This window comes from Sparus aurata, chromosome 16 (genome assembly GCF_900880675.1).
Source record: "Sparus aurata chromosome 16, fSpaAur1.1, whole genome shotgun sequence".
Taxonomy (NCBI): Eukaryota; Metazoa; Chordata; class Actinopteri; order Spariformes; family Sparidae; genus Sparus; species Sparus aurata.
The window spans coordinates 27,305,568-27,328,150 of record NC_044202.1 but is presented as its reverse complement, the minus strand read 5'-3'; the positions used below and the strand labels follow the sequence as shown (position 1 = coordinate 27,328,150).

Below are 22,583 nucleotides of genomic sequence, written 5' to 3'. Positions count from 1 at the left end.
TTTTTTGTCTTTTTGGTTCTAGCAGAATGTCTATTGGGGAAAGTGCAATTGAAAAAACGTAACCCTAACCCTTGTTTTAACTAAAAGAATATAAATGAATAACTCTGTTGAAAGAATATTGATATTTTGAATATTGATGTTATCAAACTTTTACATGTGTTAATAGTCCAATCAAAATAGTTAAGGAAATTATCAGTGATCCTAGTAAGGACATTTTTGTCTTAAGATGAAGTAGGAATGTTGTCATAATGTTTTAATGTTTAAATATTTGAATGAAAAGTTACTGCAAAACATTTATAGATTTTTTTCAACTCTAAAATAGTATCTTTCCAGGAACATTAAAAAACTTTCATCTAAAAATGTTTTAAGAACATTTGGGCATAATGTTCTAACAGGGCTTTTAGTAAACATTTTAAGGTTATCACTAAACATATTTGTAATGTTTTTAGAGAACGTCATCCTCGAACATGCTGGGAACTTAAAGAAAACTTCCCGCTGAGAACGTTTTCAAGAACATTAGGGCCTAACGTTCAAGTAATGTTGTCACTGAACATTTTAAGGAGGTTATCACAAAACATTTTTGGAATGTTTTTAGAGAAAGTACCCTTTGAACATTCTGGGAACTTAATGAAAACTTCCCGCTGAGAACGTTTTCAAGAACATTAGGGCATAACGTTCAAGCAATGTTGTCACTAAACATTTTAAGGAGGTTATCATAAAATGTTTTTGGAATGTTTTTAGAAAACGTTACCCTCGAACATTCTGGGAACTTAACAAAAACTTCCCGCTGAAAACATTACGAGAACATTCTCGGTAACATTCTCAGAACATTTTTGGAACAATAAATTGCTAGCTGGGTTGTCAAATGGGAGTGCTGTCCTCGTCTTTCTTCTTTTTTTCCTGAATATATGTTCCTGATAATGACTATGTAGCAGGACTGTCCAACATCTATTTGTCCAATTCATCCAATCCACTTGTTCAAAAAAGATTTTATATAGTATGTCTCACCCAATAGTGCATCAAAAAACCTAAACATCAACTCATACAATTAACAATCCTGATATGACTCCCTCAGAGATGCACTTTTGGCTGAAGCACAGTTGTTTGCACCAATTAGCCTACTCTAAGGAACTACTTGCAGCTAGGGGCGTGGTTTAGATGTGATGACAGGGCAAGAGAAATGACTGTTTATTTCACAACAGCAATGATGGCTCCTCAAGAGGTTATTGTTAGTGATGAAGCATCAGTTATATCAGAAGTGGAGCATATTCTTCAATGAAGAAGGGAAAAGAAGAATGGCACTGAAGGCTTTTCTTCATGTAAAAGATGTTTTTCTCTCGACTGGTTTCAACAAGAGTTTGATTGTTCCAATTGACCTCACTTGTGGTAGCACTCTCCTGTTGATTTGATCTAAATGCTGCCCCTGATAGATGGTGATAGACAGTTCGTTCATCCAATCACCGACCAAGTATTTTTTTTGATAGTGCCTGCCCTTTTCCAAACAGTTTCCAAAGACTACTTCCCAGTTTGTTCTGTGTAACAATCCATCTGGCAGTCAGGTTAACCAGCTCCACCTCTACACAAGAACTATTGTGAAAAGCAACAACAGTCTTAATTGTCTTGGTATGACGTAGCAGCACTGGCATGTTTTTCAATGTTGTTGAGTCAAGATATGTGTGTCTACTATAAACTCAAGTAGTACTTTAAGACTGACAAAAGACAAATAAAAAAAGGAATGGTCTAAATCTACACACGAGGAGTCAAGGTATTCTTACTTTTGGTTCAAGCTTCAAACACTCTGGATCCTAAAATTCCAACAATGCAACTCAATGGTGTTTTTCATTAGACCAAGAAGATGATTGACTTAGGACAAGACAGACTGCTGAGTTACACACTTTCATAGTCCTCAGAATTAAATCTTGTGACTACAGTCAGTCTGGAAGCAACATGAGGGAGGGTTTGTGACTCCCTGCCTCTCTTGTAGCAGCAATCCTGCTGACATATGGATAAGTAATTTGTGTTTTTTCTCCTGTTTCCACTGTCTTTCTTCCCCTAATTGAAGCAGTTAATTGCCCTATGCAAGATACAGAATTTGTGATGCAATGCTTTAGGGCTAAAGCAAAGCTGAAAAATAAATGGGCTAAAATGTGTATTGGACAATTCAGGGATACATTTACTACAAAACAACAAAAGGGGATAAGTACACGGCAAGACCAAAGATGGTGACAGTGACTGAATGACCAGAATAGTTACAAGGCAGACCAAAAAATAAAAGAGATTGTGGCAAGTTTCCATTACAGTCCCCCAGGTCTTATATACTGTAGATGGTGCTGTGCTGCAGCTCTTTTTGTGATATGATCCTGTCGCTAATCTAAGGGCCATCCAAGCTCCAAGAACGAGAAATCCAGATGAATTATCATTTTGAAAGAAAATAGGGTGCGAGAAACTACCTTTATGCAACACCTATAATAGTGCCATTAAACAGTTGGATTAGAGCAGGGGTACTCAAATACAAATCTTAAAGGGCCACAAAGATTTTTTTCAATGACTCAAAGATCCATGTTCTGAGGTCAGTCAGGCCACATGCAATAATACTGTAATATTCATAATAAAATATCCTTTTCATTCAAAACAACAAGAAAAATACAAACTAAAATAAAATGTCATTTCCATTTTATAATAAATTAAAATACATAGTTGAATATTTCCTCTTTTTGTTTGCCTTCAAACATTGTGTCCATCACTTCAGTCATGCATTATTTTATTATTTCTGCATCTGAGAACGGCTTCTTGTGCTTACCCAAAATGCACACCACTCTTAAGTGAGCACTCTGTTGTTTTTTGTTGTTGCAGCTTGATATGACGATTTCAGTGCATTTATTTGTGTTGTGCTTACCTCTGAATTTTGAGGAAATGTCTCTTCAAAATTCCTATGCTTCGTCTCATAATGCCGTTTCAAATTGGAAATCTTCATCACAGCTTCTCCTGGCATATTGTAACGCCCCTTGTGGACTGTGGCGCAATGACTCTTGGGTATTCTGTTGGTGTTGGTGTAATTATGGTTAGTGAATGTGTTTGTGAATAAGATGTTATGTAATATGGTTGTGGGTTAATTCACGCTGTTTGTTCTGTGGTTGAATGGTGTTGAGTTTTAACAAGGATGATAAAAATGTTGGCACCGTGAGTGAAAGGGTGTTAGAACTTGTTAAACTTCTATTGGCTACCTCATCATTATCGCTGCTGTTTGAGATATGTGGATCTTGTCCTGGTTGGAGGGAGAATGAATGTAAATTTAAAGTCCTTACTACTTTGAGTTGCTGGTTTTCACTGTCTCCTTTTTTTTAGCAGTTTATTTGGAGCACGCCATTTTCAATCTCTTACAACCAGCAAAATGTGAATACGCGCACTGCTCCGAAAACGAAAGTGAAAGTTAAAAATTGCGCTCGCAGCAGTGAGTGACCCAGCTGTCTGTGTGGATCGTTGGCATGGAGACAAGTCCAGGTATACACGTGCTGACCCAACCAAAACACATGGTGAAGGAATAACAGTTCGGGGGCCACAAACAGGAGGCCTGTGGGCCGGATGCGGCCTGGGGGCTGCCTATTGAGGACCGCTGGACTAGAGCCTAGTCTACGAGAAGATGAAGACACTGAAAACATTTTAGACAAACATCTGTTTCTGCTAAGAGTAAAGCTGAGTCGCTTATCAAGTTTGTAGAATAATCAAGTATAATATTGTTATGGTAGACTTCAGGTTGAGTTTTACATCAGCTCTCTGCATTCCACTAAAAAAAAAGCTTTCAAACAGTTTGCTCATGCTTTACGCAGACCAGCCCATATTTCAAAACTCTTCACAAACCCAGTAGACAGTAGAGACGTGAATGGATGATGTGAAATGTTACAAATGGCACATATTGTGGCCATGATGACACAGTTTTTCCTAATGCCTGAAGAGTAAGAACCATGATTTGGGAACAAAAAGCCATGTGTTTTCATACAATGTCAGCAGCTAGGCTAGCTGAGAATGTAAATGAACGGAGGCACTCTATGGCTTTAAACTGTGGCCAGCCCAAGTCTTCTAACAGACGCAGCTTTCTCGACATGAGCCTCAACTAATTGACGTATAATCTCCTTCTTGCATGTATAAATGCATAAGGAAATATTTACGCTATCAGTTTGCCATGTTGATAGGGTAGAAAAACTACAGGAACTACAAAACATACATGGTGGTGGGTTTAGGATTTTGTAATGATGCAGGCTCTGCCTTGAGGCAATTAAAAATAACTCCAGGCGCCGGGTTTTATTTTTAAAAATACTAGATTTTGACATCTAAATTTCAGAAGGCTCTGGCTTGAAAATGGTTTGAGATAGAGACAAAGTGTAAATGAGACAAATATTGAGAATGACCTAAAGTTTATCTAGGGAGTAAATGTTCCCATCTAATTTGCATATTATGACATCATATGGCGGTGGCCATATTGGATTATGTAATTTCCATGAAATACCTGATATTTTGAAAGAGAGTTGAACCTATTTCATCAGATTCATCCCCTCCATCCATTTGTTATGTTGTCCATACATCAAATGAACAGGGAAAAAGTAAATTGTAAGCCAACAGTCATAAACTAGAACTATTACTACACCACAAAACCTTTTTTGTTGTTCCACGAACACTTTGCCCACGTCTCCCCCTGCTATCCCCTCTAGTGTTGGGAGAAGAGTTGGACTCGTGCGTGCTTTGTGCTTCGTGAACACTGCTGCATTAAATAGCTACACCGCTGCCGCAGATGGAGGCTACGTGTCCGGCGCGGTAGAAAGAGTGAACACTAACGCTGGTATTCTCACCACCCCTAAAAAATCAAGCTAGCTGAGATTAGTGGAAAACAAACATCTTCGGAGAGCTTCTTTGCAAAGAAAAAAGGAAAAGGCCCAAAGATGAGACGGAAGAAGAGGGAGATGGACAACTGTATTGCAGTTGGCTGTTAAAGTGGCTGAACTGCAGCTGCGTGAACGGTGAGTGGACAACTGCTATAATTTTATTATCGCGGAATCACACGTGCCCCCCCCCCCCCCCAGTCCGCCAAAATTTGTCGTACATGAAACTGGTCCGTGGTGCAAAAAAGGTTAGAGACCACTTCTTTATACAGTCATGTGTTCCACAAGTGATGAACCTCCCCCCATCCTTTCTTGTGAATTGCTGAGCATTTCGAGGATACACCTATAAAACCCAATCATGATATTATCTTGTTTACCTATGCCCTTGTCCTAGATTTTTTTGTTGCCAGCATAAAATTCAAAATAAACATTTATTCACAAAAATCAAAGATGTTGATGAGGTAAAACATCATTCTGTTTTATTTGTGTTTTACACAGCATCCAAACTTTTTTTTTATCAAGTTGTATGGCGTGAAAATTAAGTCATTAGTATACTATTAGTATACTACCAAATTACTAAAATTATACGTGTCTCAGTGATGACTGAAGAGTCTAACTTTACAGACAACTTGGTCAGGACATCCTGTTGAAAAACTGCTTGCAATTTCAACATTATTTCTGACCTTCAATAACATGAAAAAAATCCATAAAAGATTAATTTGAATACGTGCCAAGCGACAGTGGTGTGCAGTGTACTTACTGCACTACGATATTACACTTGATTGCTCCTATAGTCCCTCCAGGACAAGGCTGTGGGCTCAACACTACAACCTCTTCCAAACCATGCAGGTTTCCCCCCCACATTGTAAGGAGACATGCCGTGGTCTTAGAAGACTGGTTTCAAGCTACAAGCCTCAATAAATATTTGGTGATTTTTGTGGCCTGGATGTTAAAAGTGATATTCCGCACAAACGCCACAGTGAGCTCAAAATTCAAGGATCACACATACTATCCAGACTCTCACTGGGAGAGCCTGGGTAGTATGTATGATCCTTGAATATCAGCCTGGGTGGATATTCAAGGGTGAAGAATGAATGCATGATTCAGCCACTGCACAAAGTAATTTGAAAATGTCGAAAAAAGTCGACAATTAAGGCCCCCACACACCGCCCAGACGTCCAACTGCCTTATCCGACCACTCTCCGACCACTCCGTTGCCTCTTGTCTGACCCGTTCGGCAGAAAAGTTGCATTGAACACACCGCTTCGACGTGCTGCCTACGCCACAGTAGCGTGTACATTCTGCGCTTGCGCGAGATGCAATAAGCGGGTGGCGCTTGTGTTGTGAGTTGTAAACGAGAACCTTATGCATGCAACTCTTTTGACTTTCGATCAAAACGAAACTTAACTATTTCCGATAAAAAACAGCTGCATACTAAACATGCAGCGAGGCATTACCAAACTTACACAAATTAATTCGTCCTGAACGGACGTAACAACTAGTCTGGTGCCAGTACTGCAAAACATGAAAACGGGGAATGACGGAACGGAGTGCATAGAAAAACAAAGCGCACACAGTATTCCGTCCCTCCCACACACCGCGGTGATTCGCTAGCACACCGCCAATCAGAATGGCCATTCAGCTGGCACACAACCAATCGGAGGATCCAATGGCTCAGACGTCCGACGGCCCTCCTCCTCAGACTTCGCATGCTCAGTCGGATCCGACAACGTCCGCGCGGCTCCGAAAGCTTCCGACAGAGCCGAACACACCAAACATATATGTTCCCGACCTCGTCCGAGTCTCTCCAAACGCTTCAGACGTCCAACGGTTGGGCTGGTGTGTTCCTGCCTTTAGAATGAACGATTTAAAGTGCATACCTCCACTTGGGTCTAATAGTCCCCATTTGAACTCACTAATACATACCAGTTACCTAAGGACTCCTTATTTTTTTTTATCAAGATCCATGCATTATTCATGAAAATGTCAACAACGAAGCAAATGTCTTAACATGTGTTATGACGTTAAAGAAAGTGATAAAAAATCCTGCTGACCAAACAACAAACAAACTGATGAGGATAGAAACATAACCTCCTTGCTATGTTACATTTAAAAATGGACACATATGAAAGAGTTTTACCTGAGAACTGGATGTAGAAGTCTGTGTTTTTTTTTGGACAACTGTTCATCTATGGAGCCAGAATGGTGACTTTAAAGTTTGGCATCCCAAAAAAAAATTGGCATTGAAAACAAAACCAGTACTGAAAAAAGAAACATTGTCATTGAAACATTTGTATTGAAAACAGTTGTATTGGCATTGAAACAAGTATTGGCACTGAAAAAATAAAGTAATTCAAATAATTCAAATGCGAAAATCTGCTCGGGGAGCAGACGGAGCGCTGCTGTCGGCGAGGCAGCCCCGGCTCGGAGCGACACAGCTGGGGCTTATGCTCGTGAGCTCCATACTACTACCGCACTCCATACGCATATAGAGACCAGTGCTCAGGAGCTCCAGTCTCCAGTAGCAGTGCGGTGACACAGAGCTCGGAGAGAAGACCAGAGCGCTGCTGTCGGCGCTGCAGCCCCGGCTCGGAGCAACAGGCTGTTCTACTGTTGTGCTAACTGTGGCTAATGCTCCGTGCTCGGCGCCCCGGTACTACTACCACACTCCATACGCATATAGAGACCGGAGCTCGGGAGCTGCGGGACAGAACCAGATACACAGAGACTTGGACACATCAGGAGAGAGCTTGAAGAAAAGTCTGCGAGGTAGTTGGACTCTGTGTTGCCCAGTGGTTTGCAAATGATATGCAAACCACGCTCTACTTGCCCCTCCCCTCAGGCCCCTCCCTCTCGACGCCAAAACAGTGACAGAAAGTTGAAACTGAAAATCAGTGACACTGAAAAAAAACTGACATTGTAAAAAAAATCTGTCACTGAAAAAAAGTGACATGAAGAAAAAATCTGAAGATTGTCATTGAAAAATACAAAAAAATCCCAATAAAATAAAATGATAAGATTTTCGGATTTGAATTATTTGAATTACTTTCTTTTTTCAGTGCCAATACTTATTTCAATGCCAATACAACTGTTTTCAATACAAATGTTTCAATGACAATGTTTCTTTTTTCAGTACTGGTTTTGTTTTCAATGCCAATTTTTTTTTGGATGCCAAATTTTAAAGTCACCATTCTGGCTCCATATTCATAACAGTGTTGCCTGGACTTAAGATAGACTAATGGGCAGTTAATAACACTACAAGTAAATCATAGCAACAGCTATGTACATTACCTTACAAGTGCTCCGGAACTATCTTTTTGACAATTAAACACATTTTAGACTCCAACAGACTTTCCTTGAATTCCATCCCAATATCCTCTAGTTTGTGGGTAATTTCAGCAAAAGTAAGTGGAGGATAAAAGTGGGCTACCACAGTAGTTACCAGATGACCCATCACATGTGGCAGAGAAATCAAGAGATGCTGCTCATTTCCAGCTCTCCTGCACCTCTCATGCTGTAGAGGATGTGTGTCGCTGAATAAATATACATACTGTAGATCCTCGCACTTTTTGGACCTAAAGGCTTGGAACGTATGCTCCTCCGGTGGGATTGGATTCCAGAGCCATATGCTGTGGCCAAGAACAATACTGTAAACCAGGGAAATGTTTAGACACGGATGTCTCCATGGGCTACTGCCTCTGCTTTCCTCTCCTACTACTGACCCTCACGCTGGGTACATCCATCAGGAGAAGCGGCACAAAGCTTTTGTCTATATTATGCAAAATGTTTCCATGTTCTACATTACCATGGGACACAGGTACTGTAAAATTTCCAAGCAGGACTTCCAAGATGGCAAGGAAACACACAGTTAAATATTATGGTACTACTTTCCATCCAGGAGAGGCAACCACGAGCCACTAAAAACACTGTCTCTCATCTAGGAAAAATGTAGCTCCGTGTGTCTTACAATGTACAAATATCTGACAGCATTAAGATGGGTTTTGGGAGTCATTCCAAATTTCAATCAGTTTAAGAATCCAAATGTTGAAAAATTACATTCATTTTTAAAATCCGGTTTCTCCATATGACACCCACAATGATGATGTCTGCAGAACACATTTGAAAAGAAAAACATTCTACACGATGTCAGAGCTGATTTCTGTGTAATGTATTACATGACTGTGTCAACACCTCACAGGCTGAATAGTGACAAAAGGGTACCACCAAGCATGATCTAAGGCAGCGATGATGCCAGGCACTGGTGTGAGGCAAGCATATCAATTTCAATGGTATGCGAAATGGCGTGGCTTTGGACGGAGCACTGACCGGATGGAGGGGGGGGGTGGAACTTAGAGGAGGTGCCACTTTCAAATCTTGCTAGCTCTCTTGCTAGCTCTCCAGGATTGTAGACCCTAGCTTTAATTAACTCCAAATGCTCAAAATGTATTTGACGAACACAGTGGAACAAGAGACCTTAATGACTGGTTATACTATGCACTGGGAAAGAATGGGCAAAGAAATTTTAGCTAGTAAAGATTGTGGTGGAGTTTGCACTGGGAATACTCACAGAATGCTGTCCAGACGTGTCAGTATACCAACAAACTAATTGACAGTAGCTCTATCACCAGAGGAGAATGTCAATAACATCTACGTTGAGTGTGCAAAGACTAAGCTGCAGCCACTGTAATAGTTTATATTGTTGTGATCCCTGTGTGCACTTCACTTTTATCTTTTAGCCTAAAGGTGTATTTTATGTTACTGTAAGTCCTATTAAACAAAATTATCATCATGTAGCATTTTTCCTTATTTTACCCCATGTACCCCTTTTACAAATGTAAAAATGTATAAACATATGTATGTAGGAACATTTGCAAATCAACTAACCTAGTCATTTAGTTTTACAAAGTAAGTCAAATTTCATTAAAATAACATTACTTCTACTTCAGCACTCTTTCTATCAATGCTGTACTATCTATGGTGTCAAAGCCCTGACACATACGTATGTAGTATGTACAGAGACACTCTGGACCAAAGCCCAGTGGATTTCTTTTAGGTAAACTTCAACATCACTCAGTGTTGACTGAGGCTATGGTTTATGCCAGGCCTCATTTTGGCATATTCAGGCTACTTGTCTGGGACATTGCCCAGAAGAACACATGGGTGTGCTTACAGAGTCATCATAAAACAGCCTGGGCCAGGCCAGTAAAAAGCACAGGTTGGAAGACTAGGTGGGGGGAAATCAGAACGCCTCTTGGTCCTGGAAATGTTCAGGAATGTGCTGAACAACATTTCTGCACTCCAGGGAGGCAGATCCCTGACAGTGATGTGTTCATAAATGATTTCCAGGCAGGTAGGCTGGTGTCTATTCGGACCCAGAGAAAGGGGGAAATATCAGTGTTCATTGGGGCTTGCACCCCAGCTTTCGTTTGCCATTAGCATAATGAAAATTGAAGTTGGAATAGAACGGTTTCACAGATGTTGAGACAACTTACTGATTCTCTCTCTGGCTTCATTTAGTTGTTCCCCAAGTCTTCTGGCCTCAGTTGCCCTGTTCAAAAGAATGCAGGTGTTCACAGGCAATGCAGCAACAATTAAGATATTTGATTAACTGAATTAGGTAAACATAAAGATAAAGGTGAGCGCTGAAAGATCTTCTCCGTTTTGCAAGATTTTAAAATAAAGCATTCTATAAGACATCTATTACAAACCATATTTTGTTGGTATGTAACCCAGAAACATTTTAGTCAAAAGCAAATTTTGTGATTCAAAACATTTTAAACCTAGCAGCCTCTGCAGCTGCTTCTTAGTGAAAATGAAACATGGCCTACTGTAAGTTCTAATTAATGTGACAAAATGGAGCATTTTTTGGACCAATGCCCACAGAAATGGCAAAATATGTTTTATTTGACCTTGTGGTATCCATTTTCAGTACAAAAATACATTTGACAGTAGTTTTTATGAGGTACAATGGTGTTAGTGCCCAACAAATATGGAAGTTGTGTTGTTGCAGGCATAGTATGAGCATTTATAGCACGTTTGTGTGTTATCTGTAAGGAATTTTGAAACTACTACAGCCCAGCTGATATACTGGTTTGCCAATAATATTGGCCGAAATCTATCAAAGATACGTCAGTATTGGCATAATTCTTATATTCCCTGTGAAGCTTACTGTTGTAGTGTTAAGTTTATAGTTAAACTATAAAATATCGCGCTGCATTACATACATTTGTCACAAGTGTTTGATAACCATATTTGAATGATCAGTGCCCAAAAATGTTGTATATTCTGTGTCTATCGACCACTATATGGGTAATTGATTTTTTTTCACATCCTAATACCAGTTAGGGCATCAGGTTAAAATGAATACCACATATGACACAGCTTGTACTGCTTATATGGCAGAGGAATCACTAACCTCTGTTTAAGTAGCTTCTTGTTGTCTTCAATGGTCAGGTGGTCCTCATGGTCCCTCATAAAGGTCTCAAATGCCTCTTGCTTCTCTATAGACAATTGAGGACCTGAGACAGAAGCTACTGTTTATATCACCAGATCCATGCTGAAAACACTTCTTATATCAAATGTACCATACAAACTACCATCCTAATGAGATACTATTCTTGTCATACTACTGACATAAATCTACTAACTATGGCAAAATGTTTCTGATCCTGCTTTGCAGATCTGAACAGTGAGACAAGAGCTGTGCATGTTCCCACATTCAAAGGTACTCAGATCCAATCTGGCAACCAGATGCCAGCCAGAGCCCCACTGGTATAGTTGACCTCCCTCTTATTACTAATTACAAAACTGAAGGATAATTAGCCTCTCATTCATTGTTTGAAGAAACCGTAAACATATATATCAACAGCAATTCATAACATGTCAGCATTACATAACGGATGCCCCCTGCCTGACTTTTGTAACTTGCCACCTATGAGAAAACGACATAACTTGAACATATCATCCTGCATTTTTCCTATAGAAATATAGATCTAATGGTTAAATGCTGAAATCCAATTTCACTATACAAATATCATTTGAAATACCTACAGAATGACTTTTTTGCCTTTGTTGGGCCTGATGAGATCTAGAGTTAGACAACAGTGAAAAAAAACCCAAAAACAACTTAAATATTGATTTTGACTTCATGGGAAATTTAATAATAATGTTGTGTTTCCTTCAAGCGCCCTATTTCAGGGCCTTAGAAATGGCTCACTGAAAGTAAATGGAAATAGAAATTTCATTCTACGTCTACTATGTTGGCAGGTAATTATTCAGAACTGTTGAATTCAGCATCATCAGTTTGTTGTTGTTTTCATTTAAAATTGCCTTGGGTGACTTGGGTTTTTGGTTGTGCATTTTAACAACTGCAGATACATCTGCCAATCTGTAAGTCTCTGTCTCAACTTGATAAATCAAATTTACGGTAAAATAAGTTCTGTGTCTCCAGCAAACCAAAATGTTTTTTTTTCCTTTATGCAAGACTGCACTGGATTGTGATGACATAATCTTATCATAGAATTGTAACCACCAATGCTGTGCAAGAATTTCCTGGAAAACCCCAAAGCTTCACGATGATTTCCAATTAATTCCAGCCTTGTTAAAATGGGTAGACTTTTGTGACCAAGCTGTTCTAACCAAAGAGATACACAGAACAGTAACTCATGAGATTAATTGTAGGACAGTTAGGAATTTTGTTTCTTTATTTTTGGAAAGTCTTGATTGAAACCAGCAGGCATCTCATGGACATATGTTGCAAGAGCCAACCTCAGTGAGAGGTTTCTTGAGGAAATGCATTTCACTCGACTCTTCTCAACATTCCAGGCATATCTCAGAGTTATATGACATCATATTATGTTGTACTAATATCATCTGTGGGGTAAAGAGATCACATGGACCTTAGGCAAACATTCCTAATTCTTCCTTTCTATGCTTCAAGCGCTGACAAACCACAGGGTTTTAAAGTGGAGGAATGTGCTGTGACTATTGTTACTGTTTCAACAAATTTAAGAAATGTAATACCAGCAAAGTGAAGTATGACCATACTTTTCCATCAATTTCTAAGAGGAACTGTCAGACTGTCGCACACAATGTTAACTGTTTGCTGAAAAGGTTACAACTTGTCTGCTTGACACATAACAGTATTTCTGCTATATTGTGTGTTCTTACCACAGCCTCCTGTATGGGACAGTAATATTTGACTAACTGAGGAGTCCCTATTGTCTTAGTCATCATCTAAGATCACAGAAACATCTGGAGAACCTGGTCAAGTCCTCAGTGTTTCATTAAATACAACCAGATTTAACATTAACATGTAATTCTCCCTGTAATTGTCAAGCCTCCTTTGTTTCTGCAAGGTTATGCAGGTCATCATGCACGTTATGCAACAGGAACACCTTGTTCATCTATTACCTAACTTTTTACCCTTTAAAAACTATGTTAAGAGCACAAATAGAATACACTGCACATCTGTTCCTGTGAAAAACGACAATATATAAAGAATCTCACAATTCAACCCATTGCCAGAATAAATGTCTGGTAATGTTATGTTAAGTTTCTCCAACCAAAGATATATTGAAGCTTTAAATCTTATTAAAAATATCCAATGGTTTCATGCTTGCATATGTTAAAACACTGTTTTGACAGTGGTGCCTGACCTGGCAGCTATCTTGCTAGGTAGACCACCATAACCTACCCACTACTTAAATGAAAATGAGCTCATAATCCGAACATGATATGACACGTATTATAGAAATGCTGATATGACATTTGGTTTGCTGAAATGTCAATGGCAAGATTTTAATTGGGCTACTAGGCTGCACAAGTAGTCAAGTTTGCAATTTAGAGAGTGCATAGTGGTAATCCAATTCTATGAAGGACGAGTGTGTGTGCAGACCGCCTCTGCAGAGACAGTGGTTGTCCAAAAAAAAGTACAGAACTATGTATTATGGAAAGACCAGAGTTGATTATGCACCATTCAATCAGCATGAACTGTTTCCATGGAAAGGTCATCATCATACATTTACACTTGATATTCAAGGGACAACAATTTCCCTCCTTGTAACCATAGAGGCTTTTGGCTAAAGCGCCAGAGCCCTCAGATTAAAATGAAAACATACATCAACATTCAGTGACCCATCATGCATGAGAAACGGATAAGTGCAGTGCATTTGTTTTGAATTAGGACAATGATCTAATGCACATATAGTTTGGTTATGAGTTTCCAAGTGGGTCATGGAAAATAGGCACTCCAGATGTGAATCATATGATATATAATGCAGTGCACTGTATACTGTAATAGCTGTGTCATTTTTTTCTTTCAAGTACTTTGGCCTCTTGCAAAAACGTTTTAAAATGTAGCATTAACTGTGGTCTTAAAAACTCTTTGACACCAGGTGTGCTCCAAGATTCCACAATGTGGAAATCAGAAACACCAAGTGTGTGAAGTATCCTTGTGGATCCTTCTGGAACTGCTCCAAAAAGCTTCCGCTTCCCCAAGAGCAGTGCCTTTCTAGATAACTTCAAATGTGCCCTGCTGGTAAACAGCTGATGGGATTGGAAGTGTGTTATGTACATACAGAGCAGAAAGAGAGAAATTTTTCATGAAGTGTTTGAAAAGTGGACAAGCATACCAGAGTGGACATGTAACTGCTAACAAGGGACTGGGAATATGTGAAGGGGTAGCGACTCTTCATAACAAAATGGACTATAAATAAATAAACAATACCAATACTGTTGGCAAAAGTAACTTCATCATTATATAGTCTGTGTTTATTGGCGACCGTGGCTGAGGTGGTAGAGTGGGTTGGCCTATGTTCGGAGGATTGGCGGTTTGATCCCCGCCCCTGCCAATTGTGCCATGGTCATTGTGTCCTTGGGCTAACACTTAACCCACCTTGCCTCGTGTGAATGTGTATGACTGCTGTATGTTTCAGGTGGGGGTCAGAGGGACCGTAGGCGCTGAATGGCAGCCACGCTTCCATCAGTCTGCCCCAGGGAAGCTGTGGCTACTATCGTAGTTTACCACCACCAGTGTGACTTTGTGTGAATGAATGGAACCTGGAACCCTGTAAGAGTGCTTTGAGTGTCTAGAAAAGAGCCTTAAAAATCCAATCCATTATTGTTATTAAATTAGCTAACACAAATCTCAGTTCATCATTCCTCTCCAATCTTGAATTTAGTGAGGATGATTGTCTTGCATTTCACTTTATAACTGTAACCGTGAATGACCAACAAAATCCAGTTTGGTCATAACTACTGAGTGAATTGCTTTAAAGTCTTTGCCTGCAGTAAAAAAAAGAAGACACTTTAACAATCAAAGCAACTACAGGAAAATCACCATGTTACATTTGCTTGAGGTCAACATTTGTAAAACTGGTATATTGCCACACTTTCAAGCATTACATTAAAGTAATGTAATGCTTGAAAGGGTCCCATCTGCATCTGGGACTGCAGATGTAAATTAGCCCAAGGCTAACTCTGGTGCAATGCATTAAATGGTCACATTTATGTCTTAATTAAGCAATATTACCCGAGAGGGTGTGCTTTAACGTCATTTGAGCACAACAGTGATGCGGTCAGGACGGAGGCGCTTGTGCGAGTGCGTCGCGTTTCCATGGAAACACATGGGGTCTGACTAATAACTGAAACAAAATCAGTCACGTCAGGTGACTCATATGTGTAATGGAACATAGTTTACCACTCCAGCAAATAATCCAAACCTTGGTAACGACCTAGCAACAGAAAGGATTTTCTAGTCCCACGTTAATGTTTTATCGCGGTCTCGGAATTTTCAGAACTAAATCAATACTGCACAGATAAATAGAAACTGCTTATTTTTATCGCCCAAGTTATAACAAAGATGTTGATTTTTTTTCTTTTATATTCTTTATAAAATGTTTTCACTGCGGTCACAATAGTGTCTCTAACACCGAAGGGAAAATAAATAATAGCCGGGTGTTTATCTGTTTCAATCACTTAACAGACCAGGCGTTTATTTGGGACCAGGCGGCAATTTGGGACAGACGTTTAATTCCTTCCTCTCAAAAATCCGGGATGAAAATGTCACAAACTTCGCCAGCTTGTCGGTGAATTCTCTGGCATCCTTCTGGGCAATAGTTGTCTTCTGCAAGTGAAGTTGTTGCGGCGGAGGAAACAATTCAGCCGACCAACACTTGCGGCAAACTCCTCATCTCTGCTGTCACTCACGGTGGCGGACATTTGTTTCCCCATCACCCTGATCATTTTGCGGGACACTCTCTCGTGGCGTGCCCGTTTGCTGATAACTCATTCCCGCATGTTTATCTCAAGGTCCTCGCTCGCTCCCAGCCTGGTCCTGTTGCTGTCCTCCTCGGACAGACGCTGAAGCAAATAAATCAAAATTAACAACAAACCGATCCATTTTGTAGCCTATTTTTCCGCCATTTCCTACTCCAGCTCTGACAGTTACAATGTTGCCATGGAGATGAATACAATGTTGCCACAGACTTGGCGGAGTAATATTTTGAGTAATGAGTCAGGCGTGCTGTCATGCTGATTTGAGCATGGTCTAAATTTCTTGTTGACCAATCAGATTGCTTGGTCGGAACTACTTGTTGCATAATCACAACATTGTCCCTTAAAAATAAAATTAAAATTGAATTGAAATTGAAGTAAGTCTAAAAGGTCAAGTGTTTAGGATTTAAGGGTATCTATTGGCAGAAATGAAGTATGGGGAGGGTGAGTGAAGGGGTATTAATTTGTTAATTTGAAATATGCAACATCACCACATAACGTATAATACAGCTCCCCTCCTATTCCCTGTACCCACACATAGATATGGCATAGATTTACATGACTTTGGTTTTTGGTATGGACTTGTTTCGTGTTTGGTGTGGAATTTTGCTTGTGAGTTTCAGAGGCGTGGTTTCCCTGGGTCTAAAGCTGGACACACACACCTCCAGAGAATCTCCTCAACACCCCTTAGTTAAATACCTTGGCCAACTCTGCATTTGTTGCCAGATTGCCACCTAATTACCACCTAGTTACTTTCGAGCCTAAATCAAATTGCTATTTACTAGGGCCGGGACTCGATTAAAAAAATTAATCGAATTAATCAGAGGCTTTGTAATTAATTAATCGAAATTAATCGCATTTTAATCGCATATAAATATTTGACCTGAGAAGTGAAAAGCAATTTTTTTCACATGGATTTTTAGTATACCATTGAATAATGACGGAATACAGAAGCTTAAGCAACAAAACATTGTTTTTGTTTTTTTTTTCAAGATCAACAGACCAGTGCAATTTTTGCCATAAAGTGTAGTAATAGCTTATTTAGGAATACATTTCAGAGATTCAGGTAGCCTATAGGTAGGTAGACCTTCTGTAAACTATAACACTTTGTTTTTTAAGTAAAACACAATACTTTCAAGTACATTCAGAACATTGGAAACCCTGACTATTAGAAAACATCTATCTTCAGAGGCCATAACAGACTTTACCAACAGTTGATCTAAACAAATCAATTTCAGTCCAACTCTCTGTAAATAACCTTGGCCAAAACAATAAACAGTTCAACATAAAGTGCCAGTTGCAACAACAACATAATAAATAGTTGCTTAGCATTTAGGTAATATCTGAGGCTTGATATGCTGCGGTGATACGCAAACTCCTTCTTGCATAATTTGCACACAACCGTGCTCTTATCTACGCTGCCATCCGTCCGCTTTTTAAAGCAAAATTTCCCATCCAGGGAGCCAACCAGAGCGGTCTCATCTGCTTCTTCATTCATTGTTGTTGACTGAAGTCATGAACGCTATGCATGAACGTTAGCTGGTGCTCCAGTATAATCGGTACCCCTGAAACTCATCCAGTGAGAAACGTTCCGCGGTGCAAAAATTAGTGTGATTAAAATGCGTTAATTTTTTTAACGCGTTATTTTTTGTGTAATTAATTAATCGTAATTAACGCGTTAAAGTCCCGGCCCTACTATTTACTAGTGCTTCATCGTAGTTTTACTTGAGTTAACCCTGTTCTTCACCTCGTCCTCAACCAGTGATGGCTTCTCCATGCTCTTCAGCCTGTCCAACTACCACACTCAACCCAAGGCTCCCCGAGCTAAGACACCTCTGGAACCCAGCCAGCCACCACGCTTCTCTGCATGCTCTGGAGCTTCATGACCACAAGTAACCCCTTCTCCTCAAGGAGCCCTCTCCATCTACTTCAAGACTGCACTTATATTCACTGAATGTTGTATGAATCACCTTATAACCTTCACCTGTCTGATTATCCGCTTTTGGGTCCATCTACAAACCCTAAAACCGTCACATACATTTTTTTGATTCTTTAATTATGAGCATTTTTCTAAATGGCCATAGATTCCTGGCTGTATACATTCTTTGATATCAATTCTACTAAATAAGGATTATTTTACTTAATTAGGATTATTAGATACTCCTATTCATGTAATACCTCATATAAGAACCTGACCAATATGCAGGTTTTGAGCCTGAGGCCGATACCATTTAAAGGAGTAAAAAGAATTCTGATATCGACAGATTATACACACATTTTTTGCTGGGATCCCTCAAATGTGGCAATCAAACACCTGTGACGCAAATATATCAGTTGACTGTCATGATGGTAATGAAGGTTTAACAATAAACTTTGTCTATAATGACATAAGTGAACCGTACCAGTAAGACTCAAAATTGTATAATTATGAATTACCCTAAGCATTGTTTTCTGCACTGTAATCTTTCAAATGTTTTAAAGTTTTTACATGCTCTGGTAACAATTTATCTGTGATATGCCAATACTGGCTGATAATGTCAGTCATCCTATATATCAGTTGGGCTCTACATCATTAAACATTTTACTCTGTCCACAAAGGGTCAACTATTTCAGTGCCCCAAGCCTACTCACATTTCTTCCTGACAAAGTTGGACCAAGTCTCATTTATCACGCAAAAAAATTATTTTGGCCTGACTTGTAATCTTTGCAAACAACCGCCATCCACATTAATTCATTTTCTGTGAGATTGACCCAGATTTCAAGTGCACTGACATAGCAAATATACAATGACTTAATAAACATGTTTTCTTCTGTGTACTCCTCATGTAGCCTACTTAAAAACATTTGGTCTAATGTGTTAGAGAGTTTGGATGGCCACTGTCCTTCCTGCTCCTCAGGAGGTGCTGCTGTCAACACAGCTGGTTCTTAGTCGGTGTGGACTAAATGGACTGGTTGCATCAGTAATGAAAAACACAGTCCATATGTTGCTTCTGTAAAAACCTCATAAATATCCTCCATTTCAGGACAGTCATTAAATATCATTTGAAGGTGGTAATTGCTGACTTTTGGTGTCCGTGCCATAAGTACCTTTGCACAGTTTATTCAGGAAACTAAGTATTATGGTCAGAGCCAGAAATACTCTTCATAATGACTTGTGTTTGTGATTCTGACAGAAATTACCTGTGATCTCTTTCATTTGATTATGAAACAGTGGGATCATATATGTACAGTGATAGTTCACTGTTGCAATGTAGTATGACCTTTAGACTTTGTGAAGCACATTCAGACCACTGCACATCATCTATATAATAATGTTTCTGGTCATAAGGGGCAACAAAATCTCATTATAAAAATGTGTACAATACAGTATATGTGAAGTAAACATAAAGCCCACTTTTCTTTAGAGATCATATCAACACTGCTCTATTGCCTAAATCTATGTTTTAGTTTGTGGTGTGTATTGTAGTTGTAACTCACTAGATGTCACATAGCCAGAGGTCAACTACATTGAAGAGGAATCCATTGAGGTCATCATATCCCATACAATTGGGGAGAGAAGAACAGAGGACTTGCAGGCCCAGATGAAAACATGATGATAAAATAAAATAACCCAGATTATTATGCTTGCTCTACATTAGATTGCATACCATTCTGAGAGACTAATCCATATGACACATAATTTATTAGTGGCTTTATACACCACAGCTTTATGGCCATCCATCACTATACTCCTCATTGTCCATTTGTTGAATGACTGATTCACTTACTTATTCTGACTGGACTGAGTTCAAACATGTGTTTGTGTTTGAATAGGCTCTTTTTTCAGAGACCCTGTTTGCAATTACCCCTTTGCTGGCGTTATTACCGCACTGGGCACCATTACCAAAAATGTCGAAGAGGACGAGGGAGCTGTGGTTAGCACTGATGGAAGAGCAGCCTCAGTTTGATGAGTAGCTGGCTCACACACATGTGCCCGATGGCTATGACCAAGCTTGTTGTAAGTGCTCAGGTTTATCATCACACTTAAGGCTCCACTTGACCAAAATTAAATAGAAAAAAGTAAGCTGCATTCTCAGGGCTCTGGTACCTACTGTGCCATCCCTATGTCTTCATTATACTTTCTATCAAATTACATTATGATCAAAACCTTCTGAAGGTATGATAAGTGCCGGAGCAAATTGTCAAACTGTAATTAAATGTAGTCAACTGGATTGGTATACAGATAATGGGACTGTCACACCACAATCCAGGGTTCACAACTCAGTAAGGTTTAGGCAATTAAAGCACTTTAATTGCCTAGCAGGGTTTGTGCCTAAGCACAAAAGATATATTTTTAGTTTTTGAAACAATCACCAAATTAAAATCTATAGGATTCACTATGGTTAAGGTTAGGAAAAGATTATAATTTCGGTATCATACTGCCATTCAAACATTTGGGGTCATTTAGGAAATTATAGCTCATATCTTATGTCTACTTAATAGTCAAATTAATCAAAAGAAAACCCTTGCACAAATTATGTTAGCACAGTGGAAGAAGGTTGTGCCTTCCTTAGGCTCATTAAGTATCTGGAAAATCAGCTTTCGATTCGATTATAGTTAAGTCGTCTTAATTTTGAAAGTAATTTGCTATTCTTGCCCTGAGAAATGAAGGCTATTCCATGAAAGTAATTGCAAAGAAACTAAGATTTAATACAACAGTGTATATCACTCCATTCAAAGAACAGCACAAACTGTCTCTAACCAAAATAGGAAGAGAAGTGGGAGGCACAACTGAGAAAAAGGACAAGTACATCAGAGTCTTTAGTTTGAGACACCTCACAGTCCTGGCAACTTCATTACATGGTAATGTAACATCAACAGTGAAAAGGCGACTCAAGGATGCTGGCCTTCGAGCCAATTCAGGAAGCACTGACTGAATTTATTCAAATTACCCCAACTCAGTTACATCTAGAATGCCAAATGCCAAAGACTCGATGACAAAGGTACAGTTTGATGGACAGAACTATATTTCAAGTGAGAATCATTATTTCTGACCTTGTCAATGTCTTGACTAGATTTTGTATTCATTTAGCAACTCATTTGAGAAATTAGGTGATAATCAAAGTGCATTTTTCAGGGAAAATATGAACATCAGTGACCCCCAATGTTTGAGCGGTAGTGTAGTTTAATCTTTGGCATATGTGTGCATGGACATGAATTTTTCATTTAAAAGGCTTGTCAAAAAAGTGAAGAAGCTGTGCACATCAATCATATTGATTACATTTCATAAGTATTTGACAAGTGGATTTGATAGTTGGTTTACATGCATATATTTGATAAAAAGAAACATTGTAAACATCTTCTGGTATATGAGATATACTGTACTATTATATAATTTGTGGGGCACGCTGCCTCTAAATGGACTGTCTGTACAGTGTCTCTTGTGTTTATATTGCAGCACTCTTGGCCAATGGTCTCTGCTTCATCTTCCAGTATAAGTATTGTAGATTTTAAACTCATCAGTGTTTCATCAGCAACAAATAACAGGTTTAATATGTATTGTACTATACTGTATTGTCTAACGTTTCTTTGCTACATGCAGTCTAGCTGATGGCACTGTTTAGAAATAAGACAATGCAAGGAGCTCTGGGAGGTCAGACTCTTCGCCATGTGGTAACATCCAGAAATCAAGGATTTGTCATGCCCCACAGGCAACCTTAACAGGCACACTGAAAATCATTGTGCTGATTTTCAAAGAGGTGCCCACATTCCAATCATGAAAGATCACCTGTCTGTACTCTCAGCGCCCAATTCATCACAAAGTCATTGCTTCTTCCAGGTCAGAAAGACAGGATGTCACATTTAATGGAGTCAACATCTGTGAAAAGGTTTCAGTTATACAGTATTTCATTAGTCCCCTTGGGATCCTTTTAACCCGTTACTACTGTTTAGTAGCAGTGTTCAGCCATAATGCAGTGTCAAGGACTCAACAACTGCATTACTGATTTATTACCTTATGCCTAAAAAAGTGATTTAGAATGGAAGGAAACCCACAAAAACATACAGAGGACATGCTAACTCCCCATGGAAAGGTCAGAGTTGGACCTGGTATGGTTCAAACCTGGAACCTTCTTGCTATAAGATGACAATGCAAACATAAATGATTACCAAATGACAAACAAAAACAACAATATTAAATGAAACACAGTATCTAACCCTGCAGATTGTTTTAGTTTTATGTACCAATTTGTTGAGATATCCACTTCTGAGAATTGTGCCACAGTGCCCAAACAATAACAGAAGGTGCAATGTTGTTTTTGGAAAACATCTAAATTATATTTTCCAAGAAACATTGTCTGTGTTACTCAGGAGTGTCCAACTTTCTGTGGACAGCTTTCATTAGAACAACTTTCTCCTGAAAACTAAAAATACTCCCAACTGTTTGTTGCGGAAGTC

The 22,583-nt window shown here is 39.2% G+C and overlaps 1 protein-coding gene across 3 annotated transcripts in view; it reads right to left on the bottom strand.

Moving 5' to 3' along the window:
* kif6 (kinesin family member 6) overlaps window positions 1-22,583 on the bottom strand; it is a 116,510-nt gene that overhangs the window by 16,777 nt on the left and 77,150 nt on the right. For 2 of the 3 annotated variants that reach the window (XM_030392255.1, XM_030392253.1), the window contains 2 exons: window positions 11,290-11,392; window positions 10,367-10,422 (listed from right to left, as the gene is read on the bottom strand). The exons of the other annotated variant lie outside the window; for it this stretch is intronic. In XM_030392255.1, coding sequence (XP_030248115.1) covers window positions 10,367-10,422; window positions 11,290-11,392 — 159 coding nt within the window. The remainder of the gene's footprint in view (window positions 1-10,366; window positions 10,423-11,289; window positions 11,393-22,583) is intronic. 3 annotated transcript variants of the gene reach the window in all.